The 17500-nt window shown below is 39.7% G+C and overlaps 1 protein-coding gene across 6 annotated transcripts in view; it reads right to left on the bottom strand.

Moving 5' to 3' along the window:
- msh3 (mutS homolog 3 (E. coli)) overlaps positions 1 to 17500 on the bottom strand; it is a 72461-nt gene that overhangs the window by 32109 nt on the left and 22852 nt on the right. For all 6 annotated transcript variants that reach the window (XR_006980844.2, XR_006980845.2, XM_017452436.3 and 3 more), the window contains 11 exons: positions 16852 to 16982; positions 14689 to 14797; positions 13282 to 13366; positions 12883 to 12992; positions 12381 to 12513; positions 7856 to 8043; positions 7355 to 7523; positions 3577 to 3641; positions 2750 to 2866; positions 2397 to 2504; positions 910 to 1024 (listed from right to left, as the gene is read on the bottom strand). Coding sequence is in view for 4 of the 6 variants with exons in the window: in XM_017452436.3 (XP_017307925.1) it covers positions 910 to 1024; positions 2397 to 2504; positions 2750 to 2866; positions 3577 to 3641; positions 7355 to 7523; positions 7856 to 8043; positions 12381 to 12513; positions 12883 to 12992; positions 13282 to 13366; positions 14689 to 14797; positions 16852 to 16982 (1330 nt within the window). In the remaining 2 variants the exon portion in view is untranslated. The remainder of the gene's footprint in view (positions 1 to 909; positions 1025 to 2396; positions 2505 to 2749; positions 2867 to 3576; positions 3642 to 7354; positions 7524 to 7855; positions 8044 to 12380; positions 12514 to 12882; positions 12993 to 13281; positions 13367 to 14688; positions 14798 to 16851; positions 16983 to 17500) is intronic.

Below are 17500 nucleotides of genomic sequence, written 5' to 3' on the forward strand. Positions count from 1 at the left end.
AAGTCAGCAACCTTCAGCAATTCCTGAAGTAGTTCATGGTGGATTTTGAGGCATGTTTTTGATCGCTGTCCTTTTGTAGAAGCCAGCCTCTTTTTCACCTTCAGGTTCATGACTGACTGAGTCACATTTATACCATAATTTGCTGATATGTACTGGAATCCATTCTTCCAACTAGCTCTGCAATATTTTCTGTGCTATCAGCTGTCATACAACCCCAAAGCAAACAAATCCACAGTCATGCTTAACAGTTGGCGAGAATATTCTTTTCCTCAAATGCGACTTTGGAGATTGGCGCCAAAGAGTTCGGCAGTCCATAGCCCTTGTTTCCAAAATGCATCTGGCTTATCTAGACATTGCTTTGCATACTACAGCTGTTGACTTTTCTTATGAGGTCACAGGTAAGGTTTCCTTCTGATGACTCTTCCATGCAGATCATGTTTGTGTAAGCAACGCTGCAGCGTACAAGAATGCACCAGCACTCCTGTGCGTGCATGTCCTTGCTGTAATACGAGGGTTTCGCTATTCACAGGCAGGTCTATCTGAGAGTTTCTTCCAGATCTTGGCTTGATTTCCATAGGTCCTCTTAACTTCCATTTCTTAATGACATTCCAGATGGTGGAAATTGCAAGATGAGAGCAATCCGATATCTTTTTATGGCGCTTTGTAAGACAATTAGCTTCATTTTCAGATCCTCAGTAGAAGTCTTAAGCTAGTCGACAAACTTTGCTACAAGTCTCTCTCTCTGGTCACTTTTTATGAATGGACAGGGTAAAGTAACGCTGAAAAATTGTGCATTCCAACAGATGGACTACAGTCTACAGTAATTACAGAGTGCACCCATATGGCAGGGTGTACCTGATAAAACGACTAATATGTGTAAATCACGTATCGTCTTCGATGGGTTCTCACCTGAAGATCGGTGTCATTGGGCACATACTGATCCTGCTCCGCCATCAGCATGTTGATGACTGGGTGTCTGCCTTCCCGGATCACTATGTGGCCCTCCTGCTCCAGAACCTCTGGCCTGCACAAAGCACACCCAGACAACAGCATTACACACAGTGCAATGAAGAAGGAAATATGTCTGTTGCATGAGATTTCACTGGGCATTACATTAATGGTTAAGGCTCTATCACTAGAACTCATTCTTATATAACAAGAGACAAGAAATAAAGGCATGTGGAACGCTGGACTCGTGTGATTGTCTAAATATATACATTCTGAAGTGTAGTGCAAGGAGAATCTTTGGTGCGCTGTGGAACAGGAGGAAGGGGGTGGCAGCGCTGAGCGAATGGGGGTGTAGTTGGCGTAAAACCTCAGCCTTCAAAGTCAAATCCACTCCCCCACACAGGCTGTGAGAAGCAGAGGGAGTTGGCTACGTACGCTCCGGAGGCGGGCTGGAGCCTGCTGCTGGCCACATAGAGCCCTCTGGGGTCCCCCCACTCTCAATCCTCCACCTACGCTTATATAAGGAGTTTCAAACACCTCTCACGGAATACAAAAGACAAAATCAGCCTCTATCCGAGTGGAGAACATGTGCTTTTTATGGCACTAGGAACCGAGTCTAAAGGCGTTCAGCATTCTTTTGACGAATGCAAAAAAAAACAAAAAAACAAATCAAAATCCGGCTAAATATTTATCTAGCTTACCTTCCTTGGCTTGACACGGAATAAAAACAGACCTACATATAATGTTCTTTTAATTAAAGCATGGCATGACATTTGCTTGGCTTGTCTACCTTATATCGAGCACACATTCTACTACAGTAGTTTGTCAGCAAGTGAAACCCAAATGAAGCCAATAAGTTTGTCCTAGTGAAGACTATGGAAAGACAGTAGAGAGATTAGAAAGAATGCTGAGAGCAAACTTTCTCAGCCAACGTTAAAATGCAATCAAAATGCAACCTCGCAATACAAGATACTGTATTGCACAGATAAGCGTGCCAACATCATCCTCCAAAATATTAGACTTTGGAAATATAATTATAGTTTTGATGTCCTTGTAGTTTTTCCTTTGGTTAAGAAAGCAACAATTTTCACCATCCATGGTTTATGCAATACATGCTGCTTATGCTCCCTCTGCCAGTGGAATTATACGATTAGCAGGCAATTCAAATATCAATATTCAGATCAATATTAAATCTATTAAATGGCCTGCTGAGGTTTTGCCACTTAAAAGTTAATTCTGTGCTGTGATGTTAAGGAAATCAATTTCACACAGGCACTATTTACTTTAGATTCAATAATTAATTGATAGTTTTAGGGGGGGGTTTATTTTAGTTCTTGACTTCATAATGGCTTTAAATACCCATCACCACTTATGAGAGAGTAGAAGAGTACAGAAATGAGTAAAGCATGATAACCAGAGTGTGGGAGGTGCCAGAATGAGTTCCACACCTGCAGTAATTGTTGTCTTTAGCAACCTGGGCCAATGAAAAGAGGCAGTCGACGGTTGCTAGGTAACCCACCGCTTTCTTCAGGATGTAGTAATGTTCCCCAAATAGCCTGCAGTAAGAAGGAGAATAAGATGAAGCAGCAGGGAACGGTCAAAGGGTCTTTACAGAGGGCAGATACATACCTATATGCATAAACCTATAGGCACAACAGCTTGGCTCTATAATTAGGCAACTTGTACACTAAGTGGACAGTAAACAATGTTCAACCAGCCTATACACGAAGTAAAACAGTATACTGAGAAAAGATGAGAAAAAGTGCCACTTAAAATGACCCAAAGGTCATGATGTACACACTGGAGGAAGTTGATCCACTCTCTGCTGCAGTCTAGAACCAGCTGCTCGCGCAGCCGCAACAGATGCTGGTGTCTCTCTACAATGAAGGGAGAGTGGTACCGACCCACTAGTTTGGTGCTAGAGAGGCAAAGAAAAGAAAAAAAAAAAGATAAGACACAAAGATTATTCATACAGTACTGTGCAAAAGTCTTAGGCAGCATATTTTTAAAAAAAAAATAAAATAAAATTTAGTACAAACTTTGTAATAGATTTTTATTTTACGACTTCTACATTATCGAGTCAGTACAGTTTAGATTCCAGAACATTATGCTTTCCGGCACAAAATTAAAATGTTATAGAAAAATCTTTGTATGTCATTAAAGAAAGCAGCAGATTAAGTAGTAAGAGACACTTTTCAGACAAAAAAAAAAAAAAAAAAAAAAAAAACACAATGAAGGCTGCTGGATTTTACTGCAAAAATAAGGAGCGAGTGCGACAGTCACAGTCCGCAGAAGAACCGGGTCTGATTCTGCGAGATGCTCAATAAAACTTCCAGCTCATTTCCTTATAAAACTGCACCAATTGTACCCGAGACGACTAATTTTTTTTTTTTTTTAAGCAAAGCGTTATCAGAGCAAATATTAGTTAGTTTCATCTACTACTATTTACTGCTCTTTGTAGTCTTTTTTTTATTAAGTGTAGAAACATTTCATTTTGTTATTTTTGAAGACATCTTTGCTCTACGGCATTTCTTTGCGTGTGCCTAAGACTTTCGCACAGTACTATATATTTAAATGATGATCTAAGGTGAATGTATATGCTGTGTAGCAGTGAACACCACAACCCACCTGCTAATTTTGACCCAGTCTGGAGGGACAATGGAGGACATGCTGTTTTTCACCTCAATGAGAAACTGGGCAGAGGAGAGCCAGAGAGAAAGAAAAAAGAAAAGAAAAAAAAAAAAATCAAAGAAATACTTCTAAAATATTCCAGCCTTCATCTGTAAAGGGAAATCCGACAGTGTAAGAAAGAGCATTGCTTTTTTTTTTTTTTTTTTTTGTGAAGCACCGTTTCTATTTCCTGTCTCCATGTACTGTGACAGACAAGGAACAGGGAGTAAAGATTAATGACTCGCATCACCTCCTTTGCTTAAATACGAAACCGCATGGCAGTAAACAGGGACATGTCAGAGTATTAGTGCAATAATAGAACACATGCTGACATCCCAGAGACACCAAGTGCAAATCATAATAAAGATGTCTGCATGTTTGTATGTGCATTAGGGCTGTAATTCAGTTATAATCAAGCGATATAATTCTTCCTATATTGTCTATCTCAGACTTTGGATTACGAGTTCAAATTCCACCTCCTTTCCTTATTATGAGGCACTACAATGCCTTGAGTAATTACTACCACCATCATCCCCCTCTGGAACTGAAATAGATCATATACATGAAATGTAGTCCATGAATCCTGAAAATAATCCATAATTTTGATGCGATCATGACGCCAAGGGTATCTCTCAAAATGATGCTTCCACCATCATGCTTCACGGAGAGGATGATGTTCTCAGGGTGATGAGCAGTATAGGGTTTCCACCAGGCAAGGCCCTCTATAATTCACTTCTGCTGTTACATAGAAAATTATCTCAATAGTAAAAAGGAAAAAGTAAGGACCTCATTTTCGACCGATTTTTTTATTTTTTTTAATCGCATATTATATAGCTGTTATTGAATACAGTTCCAACGATGTAGTTGAAGAGCAATAAGACCCATCAGAACTCTCGTACATAGTTGGAAAACGATTCCAAATTTCACAATATATCCTCTTCGTAGGCAAACTAAAATCCACATCGGAATGCTTACATTTTAGCCAGCACAAGTCTAATGCCACGTCAGGCTTCGTCATAAACCTTACGGAAATATTACAAACATCACGTTATACAAGACTCACACAAAGATTATGAATATATGTGTTATAAAGGCTCAATGCAGGTACCCTTCGAATAATGTTCTGAATTAAATGTGACAAAAAATATTAGCTTATGTAAAGGTTGAGGAAAACTTTGTTACATAGCGGCCCAGAAATAGATCCTTGAATGTTTTAAACACACGGCATCACTGCAGGTGGTTGTGCGTGTACCAGACAGGGCAGCTCTTACTGTAAATTATCATGCAGTGTTTCAGCACACAGTGCTATAATTCATGTAAGTGCCGTTTTCCTCCCAGCTCAGGCGGCTGATTGCTACATTAAAATACAAGCCCTTTCACTGCTGACTGCTTGATGAGCAGAGCGCTGATGCAGACTTGTGGATGCCAAACGGAGCTGAAGTTTTAACGGAAAACTAGTGTGGTTTCGTCTGGTGATGAGAAAACAGCCAGGGTCAGCACACTGCAGAAGAAGGGAAAAACTCATTGCTTATGCAAGAATTTGGAGTGGAATGAACAGATGGAGGAGCAGGCCTGGAACTGCACACAAACTGTGACATTTCAGAGATTGCCCTTTTGCCTTGCACACGCTGATGGAACACCATGCTGAAAAAGTGTTACTGTGTCGTACCACATTTAAAGTGCTGGGATCTCCTGCTTTAAAGTGAAAGAGTAAAAAATTATATTGCAAACGAAAAGATTTTTAACCAATTTTGTTTACATCTCAATGCAAAAAAAACAACAGCAACAAAAACAAACAAAAAAACAAACACAAAGTGACTGTTCTGAGCCATCTTTAAAATATGAACCGATCGATCAGACATCGCTTCGTCATCAGACGTGACTGTACACATTCCTCGTGTGATGCTGAACATGAAATATAGCATTACACCGTCATCTCACCAATCAGCACTGCTGTGCTTAACAGTGTAATTGTTTAACACACATTCCACTGCAGAATTATTTGCACCCATCAAGAGAATGGGCAAAAATTGTTGTACAGAAATACTGCACGCGATGATTCGAATTTAGACAAACAGTTAGAGACGGTGCTTAAAGATCACCCTTACAGAAAGGTAAGGGTGGGATACATGGGATGACGAAAGACAAGTACATAGTCGGACAAGCAAACATTTGATCATCGTTGAATCATAAAGCTCTACACGGAAATCGAATACGCTGTAATTACTTTCAGAAACTTTTCATAAGAATTTACCTTCCAGAGTTAATGAGCTTGCTTGAGCAGCTTCATATACCTGAGACTACAATCCCATGCCGCAGTAGGAGGACAGGACTGACAGTGTACATGCTTGTATACAAAGATCATGAGGAACTGAGGAGGAAAGGTGTCAGAACACACAGCACATTGGAGCAGCAACGCTGCAGACTGGTCATAGTGCTCATGCAGACCCCCATCTACTGCCAAAAGCGCCGACAATGCACTTAAGCTTCATAACTGGAGCATGGAGCAGTGGAAGAAGGTGGCCTGATCCGAAGAATCATGTTTTCTTTTACATCATATGGATAGCCGATTGTTACCTGGGGAAGAGATGGCACCAGGATGCACTATGGGAAGAAGGCAAGCCAGTGGAGGAAGTGTGTTGCTCTGGGTAATGTTCTGCTGGGAAAACCTGGATCCTGGCATTCATGTGGATGTTAATTTGACACGTACCAGCAACCTAAACATTGTTGCAGACCAAGTACACCCCTTCATGACAACGGTATTCCCTAATTTCACTGGCCTCTTTCAGCAGGATAATGCGTCCTGCCACACTGCAAAACTGTTCAGGAACGGTTTGAGGAACATTACAAAGAGTTGAAGGTGTTGACTTGGCCTCCAAATTCCCCAGATCTCAATCCGATCAAGCATCTGCGGGATATGTCGGACAAACAAGTCCGATTCATGGAGGTCCCACCTCACAACTTACAGGACTTAAAGGATCTGCCGCTAACGTCTTGGTGCCAGATACCACAGCACACCTTCAGAGGTCTTGTGGAGTCCGTGCCTCGACGGGTCCGAGCTGATTTGGTGACACAAAGGGGATCTACACAATATTATGCCGGTGGTTTATTCATTTTGTTATTATTATTACTATTACTACAACATGCTTTTTTAGGTGCTGTGATATATCAGTACCTGATGTTTGATATGTTTCGGCTGTTTTGTGTTTAGTGGACCAGTTCTCATGAAGATTGATGACATTATAAATTTTACTAACTGTCGGTATATTTTTCTCCAAAACCCGGTTGCTTCTGCCAGGATATTAAGATGTAGCAAGTCTAAAAGTGTTTTTCAACCTTGTTAGACATTACAGGAAGAGGATTGATGCTGTTATTCTCTCTTATGAAGGCTCCAAACATTAAGTGTGGGAGGTGCAGATCATTTTGAAACAAAAAACATAATCAAAGTTTGAAAAGGTGGTGTTAAAACAGAACAGTAGCCCCGAATGTTTAAGCTCAGAATGTCACTTACCACATATTCATTTTATACCTTCATTTTCGCTCATTTTATTGAAGAGTACCAATAATTCTGGGGTTGACTGCAATAGCATAGATTTACATGTACGATTTTGAGATACATTTATTACCTGAACATTCCTACACCGTTTGAGTTCACTGTCTAGAAAAGAGGGGGAAAACGCAGATGTGAAACAAATAAGCCTCTTCTAATAAGTCACTAATAAGCCTCTTCCTGTACCTCTTGTCCAGACACGCTGGTGTAATCCAGCGACGGATTTCGGAGGACGATGGCTAATTCTCGCCGATGTTCCATCATTTCTGTGAGAACAGCTTGAATCTCTTCTTTTCTTTCCTTAATTACAGGAAAGTCTGTCAGGTCCTCAAAAAGCTCCGTTTTATTCCCGGTCCTGTGGTTTAGGGGAGGGTTAGACAACAATAAAATACTTTTTTCAGGAAACTGAAACTAACTAGTATGAAAGATTAAGTCCCGACCAGACTCCTAATCAAAAACGTTTTATTATTATATAAAGTAGAATCATTAACATTATATAAAAATCTAGTAAAATACTTTCAACTTAGCCTTAAACATAGTTTTGCCCTTTTCAACAATTGCCAGAGATTTATTTACCTAAATATACCTAAGGCATATTCATTATAATAATAATAATAATAATAATACAATTCCTATGGATAATTTAGTCTGGAACCGTAGCTTCTTTTACTCCTAGCTGTCACGCACTTGGCAGCCTTTTCATTGAGCACTTTGAGGAAATTGTGGGCAGGGCTGAGGAGCTGGGGTGTGTCCAGGAGCAGGCTCTTTAAGAGGGCAGAGCTGAGCTGTGATTGGATGGCGGGTACGAGGGCTTGAAGTTCTGCACTCAGGCGAGACATCGTGCTGCTGATGAGGTAAAACTCCTGAGTGGAACACTGAGATGTACATAGAACACAAAAATAAAAAAGCAAACTGAGGACATTGGAGGCATTTTTTAATTTGCTTTATCATACACAAGGCATTTACATATATGAAGCAAGCACAAACCCAATTATATTTAACAAGCAAACCACTGTTTTTCATTTGCTATGTCAACAGCCAATTAAAGCTTGAACTCTGCTGCTGTTTATAAACATGTAGCCGATTTTCCCAAAGGTATTTTAGTGTAATACTCGCAATCCCCACTAATTATGATGATGAGGGAGATATACTCCTGTCCTATGCTTATCAAAACACAACAGCGTGACAGCTGGTAAACAAGTATGACTTCATGAGTGCACTTTAGTCCGGCGTGTCTACTAAATACATTCACAGCATTGCTAATGTTATTTGATTACGAGCAACGTGGGCCCAAGGGTAAGAATAAAAAGCGAATTAGACCAGAACTGCAACAGCTAATCGATAAAATCGATATTAATCAATTATGAAAATCGTTGTCAACGAATCTCATTATCGATTATTTGGTCTGCGCACATTTCATTTACTCATTACGTTACTTCTGTTCCGAAAACACGCTCCTGAGAGTAAATATTAAAGTTGGGTCCCAAATGATGTACTATACACTTACACTATGCACCGTGTACTCCACTGTCTAGTGCGGTGTTTCTTAACCCCTAGTGGTCAGTGGTGTAATTGCAGGGGGTCCATAGGAAAGTTTGAAAAATGTTTCAATAATAATCTAGATTTTTTTGTTAAATGTATCAAGACTTGAGTCTCATTCAAATGAGATGTTTTAAAATGAATCAATTTGGTTATTCACGTGCATTCACAAATATCACAGCTGAGCTGAGGATCATTCGTTGATGGATTTATTTTAAATTTATTTACAAATGAAATGGTAATTTGCAAAAACCGTTCAAGCGTTCAAGTTCAAGCTTCACATTGATGGATAAAATAAACAAAAGAAAATTCAGAGTCAAATTAAAATGTCACACCAAAATGTAAAAAAAATAAAATCTTTGAAATGTTTTGATTCCATTTTAAATGTCCAATGTTAATATTATTAATGTTAAATATTAATAAAATAAAGTAACACATATAGAAATGACTGTTAAATATATAGCCTGTAATTGTTGTGGAGTAAAGGGTTCCTTGTGGATTGTTCGAAATATGCTAGGGATCCAAATCTCACAAAAAGTTTGAGAACCACCAGTCTAGTGTATGAATTCTAGAAAAGTAGTATCATCTCAAATGGAACGCATTCGTTTTTTAATAACCGGAAGTATAAGTCGCTTCCTAGTCAGTAGCGCATGACGTCAGATTCGCCGACAATGACCTTCTACAGTTGACTGTTTCGGTCAGCGTTACCTTTAATTCCCAGCATGACCTCAGTCACCATCAGACGGAGGCGTAATCGTCAAGTGACTGAGGAAGAAAGTGTTCGACCAAAGTCTCCTAAGCATTTTATATTAAACACCCTGAAGAGGATCAAACTTTATAAAGCAGAGTTTGTGTAGCACTGAAGCACGAAAGTGATGCACAAGCACAAACTTATGTTTGTATCCAAAATGCTCCACTGTGTGCAAGGGCTTATGGAAACTGGTGCGAGTTGCTTAAAAGGTTTAGTTTAATTGAAGTTTGTCATTATATGTTGTATTTGCACGCTTGCAGCGTAAATTCTGTCGTTTATCGTAACGGAAGGGATGTGTTAGTAACGAGGCCGCGTTGCTCCTCGTTCGCGGTGTGGACACGGTGATGCACAGTAGGAGCGCAAGTAAGATCTGTAATGTCTAATTAAAACGCTATGCTCCAAAGTAAAACAATGTGCCTAAAAGCAGCGAGTAACAGAAACCACAAGGTGCAGTGAAAGGGAGTTCTTATTGTTAATTTAGGACTGTAGTTTAATTCAATATTTTTATATAAGTATTTATGTATTACTTTTGATGGATAGGAAAAAGAAAAAAAAAAAAAAGCACTGAATTAAACTACAGTCCTAAATGAATAATGTATATTCTGGTGTGTATTGGGTTCTTTTCAGTCTTATATAATTAGACAAACAGTTGTGTAAAGTTTTAGTGTTAAGATTATTTTTGTAACACTCAGATAGTGGATTTTATTTTAAATAAAGGAAAAGATGGTATTGAACCCCCCCCCAACGGATCAATCGAAATAGTAATCGGCCAACTAATCGATTATGAAAATTATTGTTAGTTGCAGCCCTAAATTAGACCCCCTTTTTTTTTTTTTTTTTTTAAAGGGCTAGGCTTAATCTCTCTCTTTTAAAAATGTTCCAGAGACGTCATTTAAAAAAAGATAATCATATATCACGGAAGGGACTTAACCTTTGAAATGTCATTTTATATCTTTACACAAGGTTGAATTTCCACCATTCGTCTCTTCGCACTCTCCATTTCGTTTTCGGCCAAATCTAACAGAGCTCATAGCGGTGCAGTGTTGAATGTTGAATGACGCAGCGGAAAAAGGCAGGTGAAAGCAGGTTAATGAGGGCAAACTTTCACCATAACTACCTCCCGGCGTTCACACAGCTCCAAACAATGTCTCTCTGTACGCCATCTATTACGCCTCTTGTCATTATGCAAATAGGGCCAATGTGAAAGAAACACACCATTGAGCACCTTCCCCTCAGCCCACCTGCCTCATTCTGGAAATGAATGCATCAGAGGAGAATTTCACGGAGAAAGAAATTACAGTTTTCTAATTACAGGCGCAGAACCTTTCACCCACTATGGAAAGCTAAGACGTTTGAGCACGGGAAAAAGTACGAGGCACGCTTTCGATTTCTCGAACCTCTAGAGGAAATTTAACGAAGCCTAAATTCAATAATTGTGTACATTAATTAGAACATTCCAGTTAGGGCTAATATATTACATTTTAAATTATACATTAAATGCACGTGTATATTCATAGTATACATCTTCGGTTATCTTTATATATCTGCATACACACTGTATATTATACATGGATAATCTGGGTACTGCTGTATATATATGATGTACATATATTTATGACTATACTTGGCTATATTATTAAGGTTTTTTCAATTATAAGTGTATTTACCATTCATACTGGTCTACGCAATAGCTACTGCACATATTGACTGGACAAAGCCGTTATATATTTATTTACTGTATATGGATATATTTTCCCCCTACATATTCAACCTGCACTGTTAATTTGCACACAAAATGCAGTAGTATTTGCACCTCTGGAAGATGCGAAACTGCATTTCATTGCAGAGTACCTGTTCTGTACTGTGCAATGACAATAAAGGTGCATCTATCTATCTATCTATGTTGTTTGTTTTTATAGGTAGAAATTACTGGGGAAATTCCCACACCTCACTGTTGTACGAGTAAAAAACTATTCACTGGTCAACTGTGGTCAATTCACCTATTTAATGCTCTGACAGATATTCCACTGGGCAAATTTAAAAACTAGCGAGAAACGTCATTTTACACCAGCCGAACGTGATGTCCGAATAATTCGGCGTCAATAAACAACCAGAAAGTTCCAAAAGCGTCTAGGATAATACAAGGAATAGATCTGTTAATAATATACAATTTAACAGAAATTAAGCGATCCAAAGAGTGTCGATCAGTTTGGAGTGAATGAAATACACTCTTAGGAAAAGAGATTCCTCAAGAGTTCTTAAAGAGGTTATACTTGGAACCAGTCACCAGGGTTCCAGTAACTCCAGTTCTACATGATGTAGAACCACTAGGGCTTTCCGTAGAGGGACAAGCTGAAGAATCCTTAAAGTTCTAGATTTAACCTTTTATTCCCTGTAAGAGTTTGGGCATTAATGTGTTTTTGCGGCTTTGTTTGGACCGGTAGCTCAACTTTGTTTTTGTCTTTGATCTGATTTGGGCAGAAAAGAACAAGTCTGAAAAATAAATAATAAAAAAAAGACATTGGATTGGTGTCAAAACCTTTCAAATTGGGTAATCTGGACCAGTCAAAACTAATCTGATGCATTCAGGGTAATACAGCAAAGAAACAGTTCAGGAAAGGAGAGAATCTTGGCCTGGGGCAGTGAAATGGTAGTCTCTCATACTGCGTTGTTTAAAACGTTCCTGTTTTAATGGCTATGCACCAAATATGTTGCCTGGAATTTGCAACATACTCAAGAAAACAGACCTAAGATTTAAGAACGAAATTAGATTTGCCCTGCTGTGTGAGTAAAATCACATCTTCTGCTTGAGAGTTAGAGCTTCCCCACAGCAGAAAGAGAACTTTCTTGATTTATTGCTGGTTTAGAGGCCATGGCTGCACCTACTGAGTTTTGGTAGGGAGGTGAATCCTCCGGTCATACCTTCTTATGATAAATGCTGCAGAGACCTCTCTCCAGGTCTGGCAGTCGAGTGAGCAGGGTCTGGATGGAGGGCAATACGACAGACTCGGAGGACAGGATTTCTGCCACGGCTTCCTGACGTAACAGGATCTCACTGAGAGACGAGAGAGAGAGAGATGTTCGGACACAATAAACAGGTAGAAACTGAAAGATACACTACGCAAACAGACCTCAACATTTTGCCACACCAGTGTTTTCAATAAGTACGGTTACCTTTCACTTGGAACACGACACTATCTAAGCAATGGGCACAATTTACTCAGAAACGCTAGCTACTAAACTTACATCATTGGTGTCCATCAGCCGTTAATATTCTAGTCGAATAGAAGCCGATAATGCACTGGGAATTTATTTACAATTCTAGCTCGGTCTACAATGATCCATCTAGTTCGTATTTAATAACATGGCACAACATGTCCAGGGAACACAGAACAGGATAGTACTGGAGGCTGAGGACACTTACGATGTAGACTTTAGGGGTTGGCTGACCCATTTCTTTAGCAGCCTCTTCCCAAACGGAGTGTGTGTATGATCCAGAACCCAGAGCAGACTACCCTTGACTGTGCCTGTGGTCTGATCGAAAGGAGAAGGAGGTCATTAAACTGGCAGCTCCAGGGTAGGTATTACGGAAACGCTTGAAATGAGAGAAGATCGCAGTGCTAATTAAGCAAGTCATGCTGAGATGAGTTGGGTGAAAACACATGGCATTGTATTTGGATATGTGCGTAGTCATTAGATCACTCAGGCAACAGAATATAAACAAGAAATTGCGTATAGGAATGGAAGAAAAGTGTGTGCGTTCTGCCATTGTTAGAATATTCGCTATATCGGTTCATCATCACAGATGTTGGTGATGCTTTACCTGGTTACAAAAGATCTCTAGGTTCTTCAGAGTAGTGGCACTCAACACCATGTGCTCTGCATCACTCGACAGCCTCTTAAAGGAACTAGAACAAACATTTCCACCAATTCATTATTTTCTTAAAAGGGAAATCTGGCAATAAAGTAAACTAAGAAACACACACCACTGAGGCAGGCAGCAAAGTTCAGCCGAGACAACACAGAACAAGGCTTTCGGTTCCGGATGCCGTGCATGCTAATTACATGTCTTTCTGAGAATCTGAGGTCAGGGCCCTGTTATTTCCTGTTACAAAATGTCCTTAACCAGTCCTTAATTACAGTGTGTATCAAGCAACTTTCTTACCACCCTGACCCGCTAAACAAATTGCAAATCAGCAGCGTACGGTTTTAGGTGTTTGAATTGACCTCATATTTATATATTTAAGTCATGGTTGAAGAATTTCCTATTCCTAGTCACTAAATGTACTAAAAAAATAAAATAAATAAATATCAAATGGGAATATACTTCAAATATACTTTTCTCATATGAATTCATAGGGGTGCCAATAATTGTTGCACACCTATATTTAACAAAGGTTGTTTTTGTTTTGTTTTTTTGAGATAAACCTGTGTTGTGTTTGCAATTATTTGTTATCCATGAGAGCCGAGAATTTTTGTGAATTTTTTGAACAGAAGATCAAAAGACAATTTTTCACATCCTTCGTTGCTCATATTTTCCAAGGGTGCCAATATTAGTGGGGGGCACTGTATACATATATACACATACGCACGCACACATAAGTATATGGTATTTAAATATAGATTAATATTTATATATACACACAGTACATATAAATTATCATTTTTTATTCTGCTGAATACAGTGATCTGAGTGAGCGGAGATATCCGGCATGTTCTTTAAGACCTTTCTAACCCCTGAAGTTCTGACATCACACTACAATAACAGAACTCTTCATTACACAGAGTCATGTTTTACTATCCTGAACTTAACTCTGCTACAGTCAGTCATTCTCATCTCTGTGTATTTACCTGAGGCAACAAACTGTTCAGAGATAAACTACAAAATAGACACGGCCACTGTTTTATTGCCGGGTGGAGATCCGTTTTTAACGCATCACACAAAAATTGAACACATTTTAACTTCGGATGGCTGTGCGTGGACGTCTCGTTATTGAGGAAATTGTGTCTGAAAGCGAGAACACCGACAGGAGGAATCCATCATGGTGACGGAGAACTGTAAATCGGTGTGCTTAGTTGAAACGAACAAGAAATCTTTCTCTAGTGTGTTTTATTGCATTAGTCTTATAAGGCCCAAAGTGGTTGTTTTGTTTGTTTGTTTTTTTGCATGGAAGCGAATGAATAAATAAATAAATTAAAGTGGGTGAGTGAGTGAGTGGGGCTGAGGTACCTGGAACAGAGGAGAACCCTCTCCAGCTTAAATTCAGTCAGGTACTGGATCACTGGCCCCAAACAGCAGACGATCTGGCTCTCTAAACTTAGATAGAATGGAGAGGAACCTGTGCGGAGACACAACAAGTATCACACGAGTACATTCTAAAACTCCTTGATGTTGGTTGGTATCTGTGACCTTGCATTTCCAAGCTACAAGGAGAAGTTTGAGTTACGCTGGTGGTTATGAAGCTCATAGGATATAATTTATCATCATTTTCAACCTCATCAAACCAGTCGGTGAGCCCTTGTGCTATGTGGATGGGGGCGGAGTCACCTGGAAGAGACCACTCCCATCAGGATAGAAATGAAAAGGTAAATCAGTCAGAAGAACTCTGTAATGATTTGCAGTGACTCTTCCCTCTTAAACGGGCAAGTGGACAAACTATTCAGCAACATGCCCACACAAATCGACAGAGTCACCTGTTTTTCCATTATTTGTTACCCTTCTGTACTGTAGGTAGGTGTAATGACGCTGCGTTTTCCCTCTGTGCATTCGAAAAACATAACTGACCCAAAGGGAAACGACGGAAATTGGCGTTCTTCTTTTAGTTCGTTTTCCACCAACCTAAGAGGCAACTGAAGAGGTACACCACTACAGACTCGACATAGACAAAATGCTGTCGTCTGATTGGTTTGGTTAACCAGCTAGATAGAATGAAAAAAAAAAAAAGGATGAAAAGGATTGCTGACAAAGCAGGGTTTCTATACTTCCACAACGTTAACACCATGAAAACAAATTCGCTATTGTAATGAGGCTACCAACAGACTAAACCCCATGTACATTTAGCTTCCTATATAAACAAAAGTGTTTGCTCGTGCTGCACAAAAATATGAAACCTAGACCTTGAAGTAGCACAATGATAATTTTAGAGCGCAAACACCACTAGCAAAGCAGATTATTACATCCATCCGTCTTCTATACCGCTTATCCTTTTCAGAGTCACGGGGAACCTGGAGCCTATCCCAGGGAGCATCGGGCACAAGGCGGGGTACACCCTGGACAGGGTGCCAATACATCACAGGGCACAATCACATACACACTCACACACCCATTCATACACTATAGACACTTTAGACACGCCAGTCAGTCTACCATGCATGTGTTTGGACTGGGGGAGGAAACCGGAGTACCCGGAGGAAACCCCCGCAGCACGGGGAGAACCTGCAAACTCCACACACACAGGGCCACGGTGTAATCGAACCCCCGGCCCTGGAGGTGTGAGGCGAACGTGCTAACCACTAAGCCCAGATTATTACATATTTTTGATTTTAATATGGTGTTTGCACTACGTGTAACCAATCAGCAACGAACAGTTGTACTGTTAGGCCCACCCGTAAAAGTATAAATTAGTTCCTGTTGGTGAAAGAAAAACAAAAACAAAATCAATTTAAAAAAAAATAAAAATAGTAGAATGTTTTACGGAACTGGTGGTCTACAGACAAGGCAAAAGTTTCATTTTCTGGTGCAAAATGTTTTAGTTCTTTTGTGCAGTAGGAAAAAAAAAAGTAGAAGGACTTACACTTAGGATGAGATATTACTCAAATAAAAGAAATGCGTGGTTGGAAAAGTGCACAGATATTGTTTGGCATCCACTTGAAACAGCTGCACAGCTGCATTAAAATCCAGAGTTAAAAACAAAAACAAAAACATTGGGGACCGTCTAAGAGCAAATATAGCAATTAGAAAGTTTTTGCTTTAGAGACTCCAGGCCACATGAAAAACGATGGCCTCGGGTCATTTGTTAACGCGTGTTTATTACAGGGTGGAAGCCATGCCAGACAGAAAACAGGCAACATCAGAGAGTGCATCAGCACCGGTGACACAGAGAGATAATGAGTCATGTCTAGAGATTGAGAACAGCCCAATGCGGAGCGATTTAATCTCGGATTTGGCAGGGAGGCCACACGCATCCAACCTAAAGACAGCAGCCATTGATCCACCTGCCGTCTGTCCCTCTGAGAACGATTTTTCAATTACAGGACAAAGCCCACACACTGACCCCATGTCAGGCTGACCAGATAACTCTACATTCAAAAGGCCAGCTTGCCTGCTAGGTAGGATGACTCGGAGGGGGCGGTTAGGTATCACAAAGACATGTAGAGAGAAAATAACAATTACCCTTTTCCTGATCTTCTGCTGTCTGAGGAGTTACGCTGCCAAACAAGTTGTTGATGGTCAGCATGGCAGTGGGGTATTCAAACTGGGTGCTGTCTCGCTTCTCAATACGAATGCGATCATCTGCCTGGACGCTGTCATAGAGGGATATAAAGAAACATAATTATATTTACAGCAAATAGGATATGGTCTAAGAACACTCTAAGGCCAAAACTCTGTTATATACTGTACGAGTTAGTGTGAGACTGAAAACAATAATTTTTTATATAAATACGCTTCGTAGATCTGATGCTCGCTGAAAAGTAATTAAGGTATACATTTTATTTTCAACCTTAAGTGATTGCCACAACCAATAAGCTAAACTAACTTCTCAAGTATCTATTAATGAAATAACACTGATCTTAGTGTCAATGGAAACGTACGTCATATGTACATATGTAGGTTGGGGGAAATAAGTATTGGACGCGTCAACATATGAGGTTATTCACATGAACTTTTCACCGGACATCAATTTTAACTCAAGAAATCCGCAAATATAAAGAATTCACAACATTAACGTCCATAAATAAAGTTATGTTTAATAAAGTGGAATGACACAGGAAAAAAAAAGTATCGAACGCGCTAAGAAAAAGCAGTTCTCCAAGTCAAGGTA

Source organism: Ictalurus punctatus, chromosome 22 (assembly GCF_001660625.3).
Source record: "Ictalurus punctatus breed USDA103 chromosome 22, Coco_2.0, whole genome shotgun sequence".
Taxonomy (NCBI): domain Eukaryota; kingdom Metazoa; phylum Chordata; class Actinopteri; order Siluriformes; family Ictaluridae; genus Ictalurus; species Ictalurus punctatus.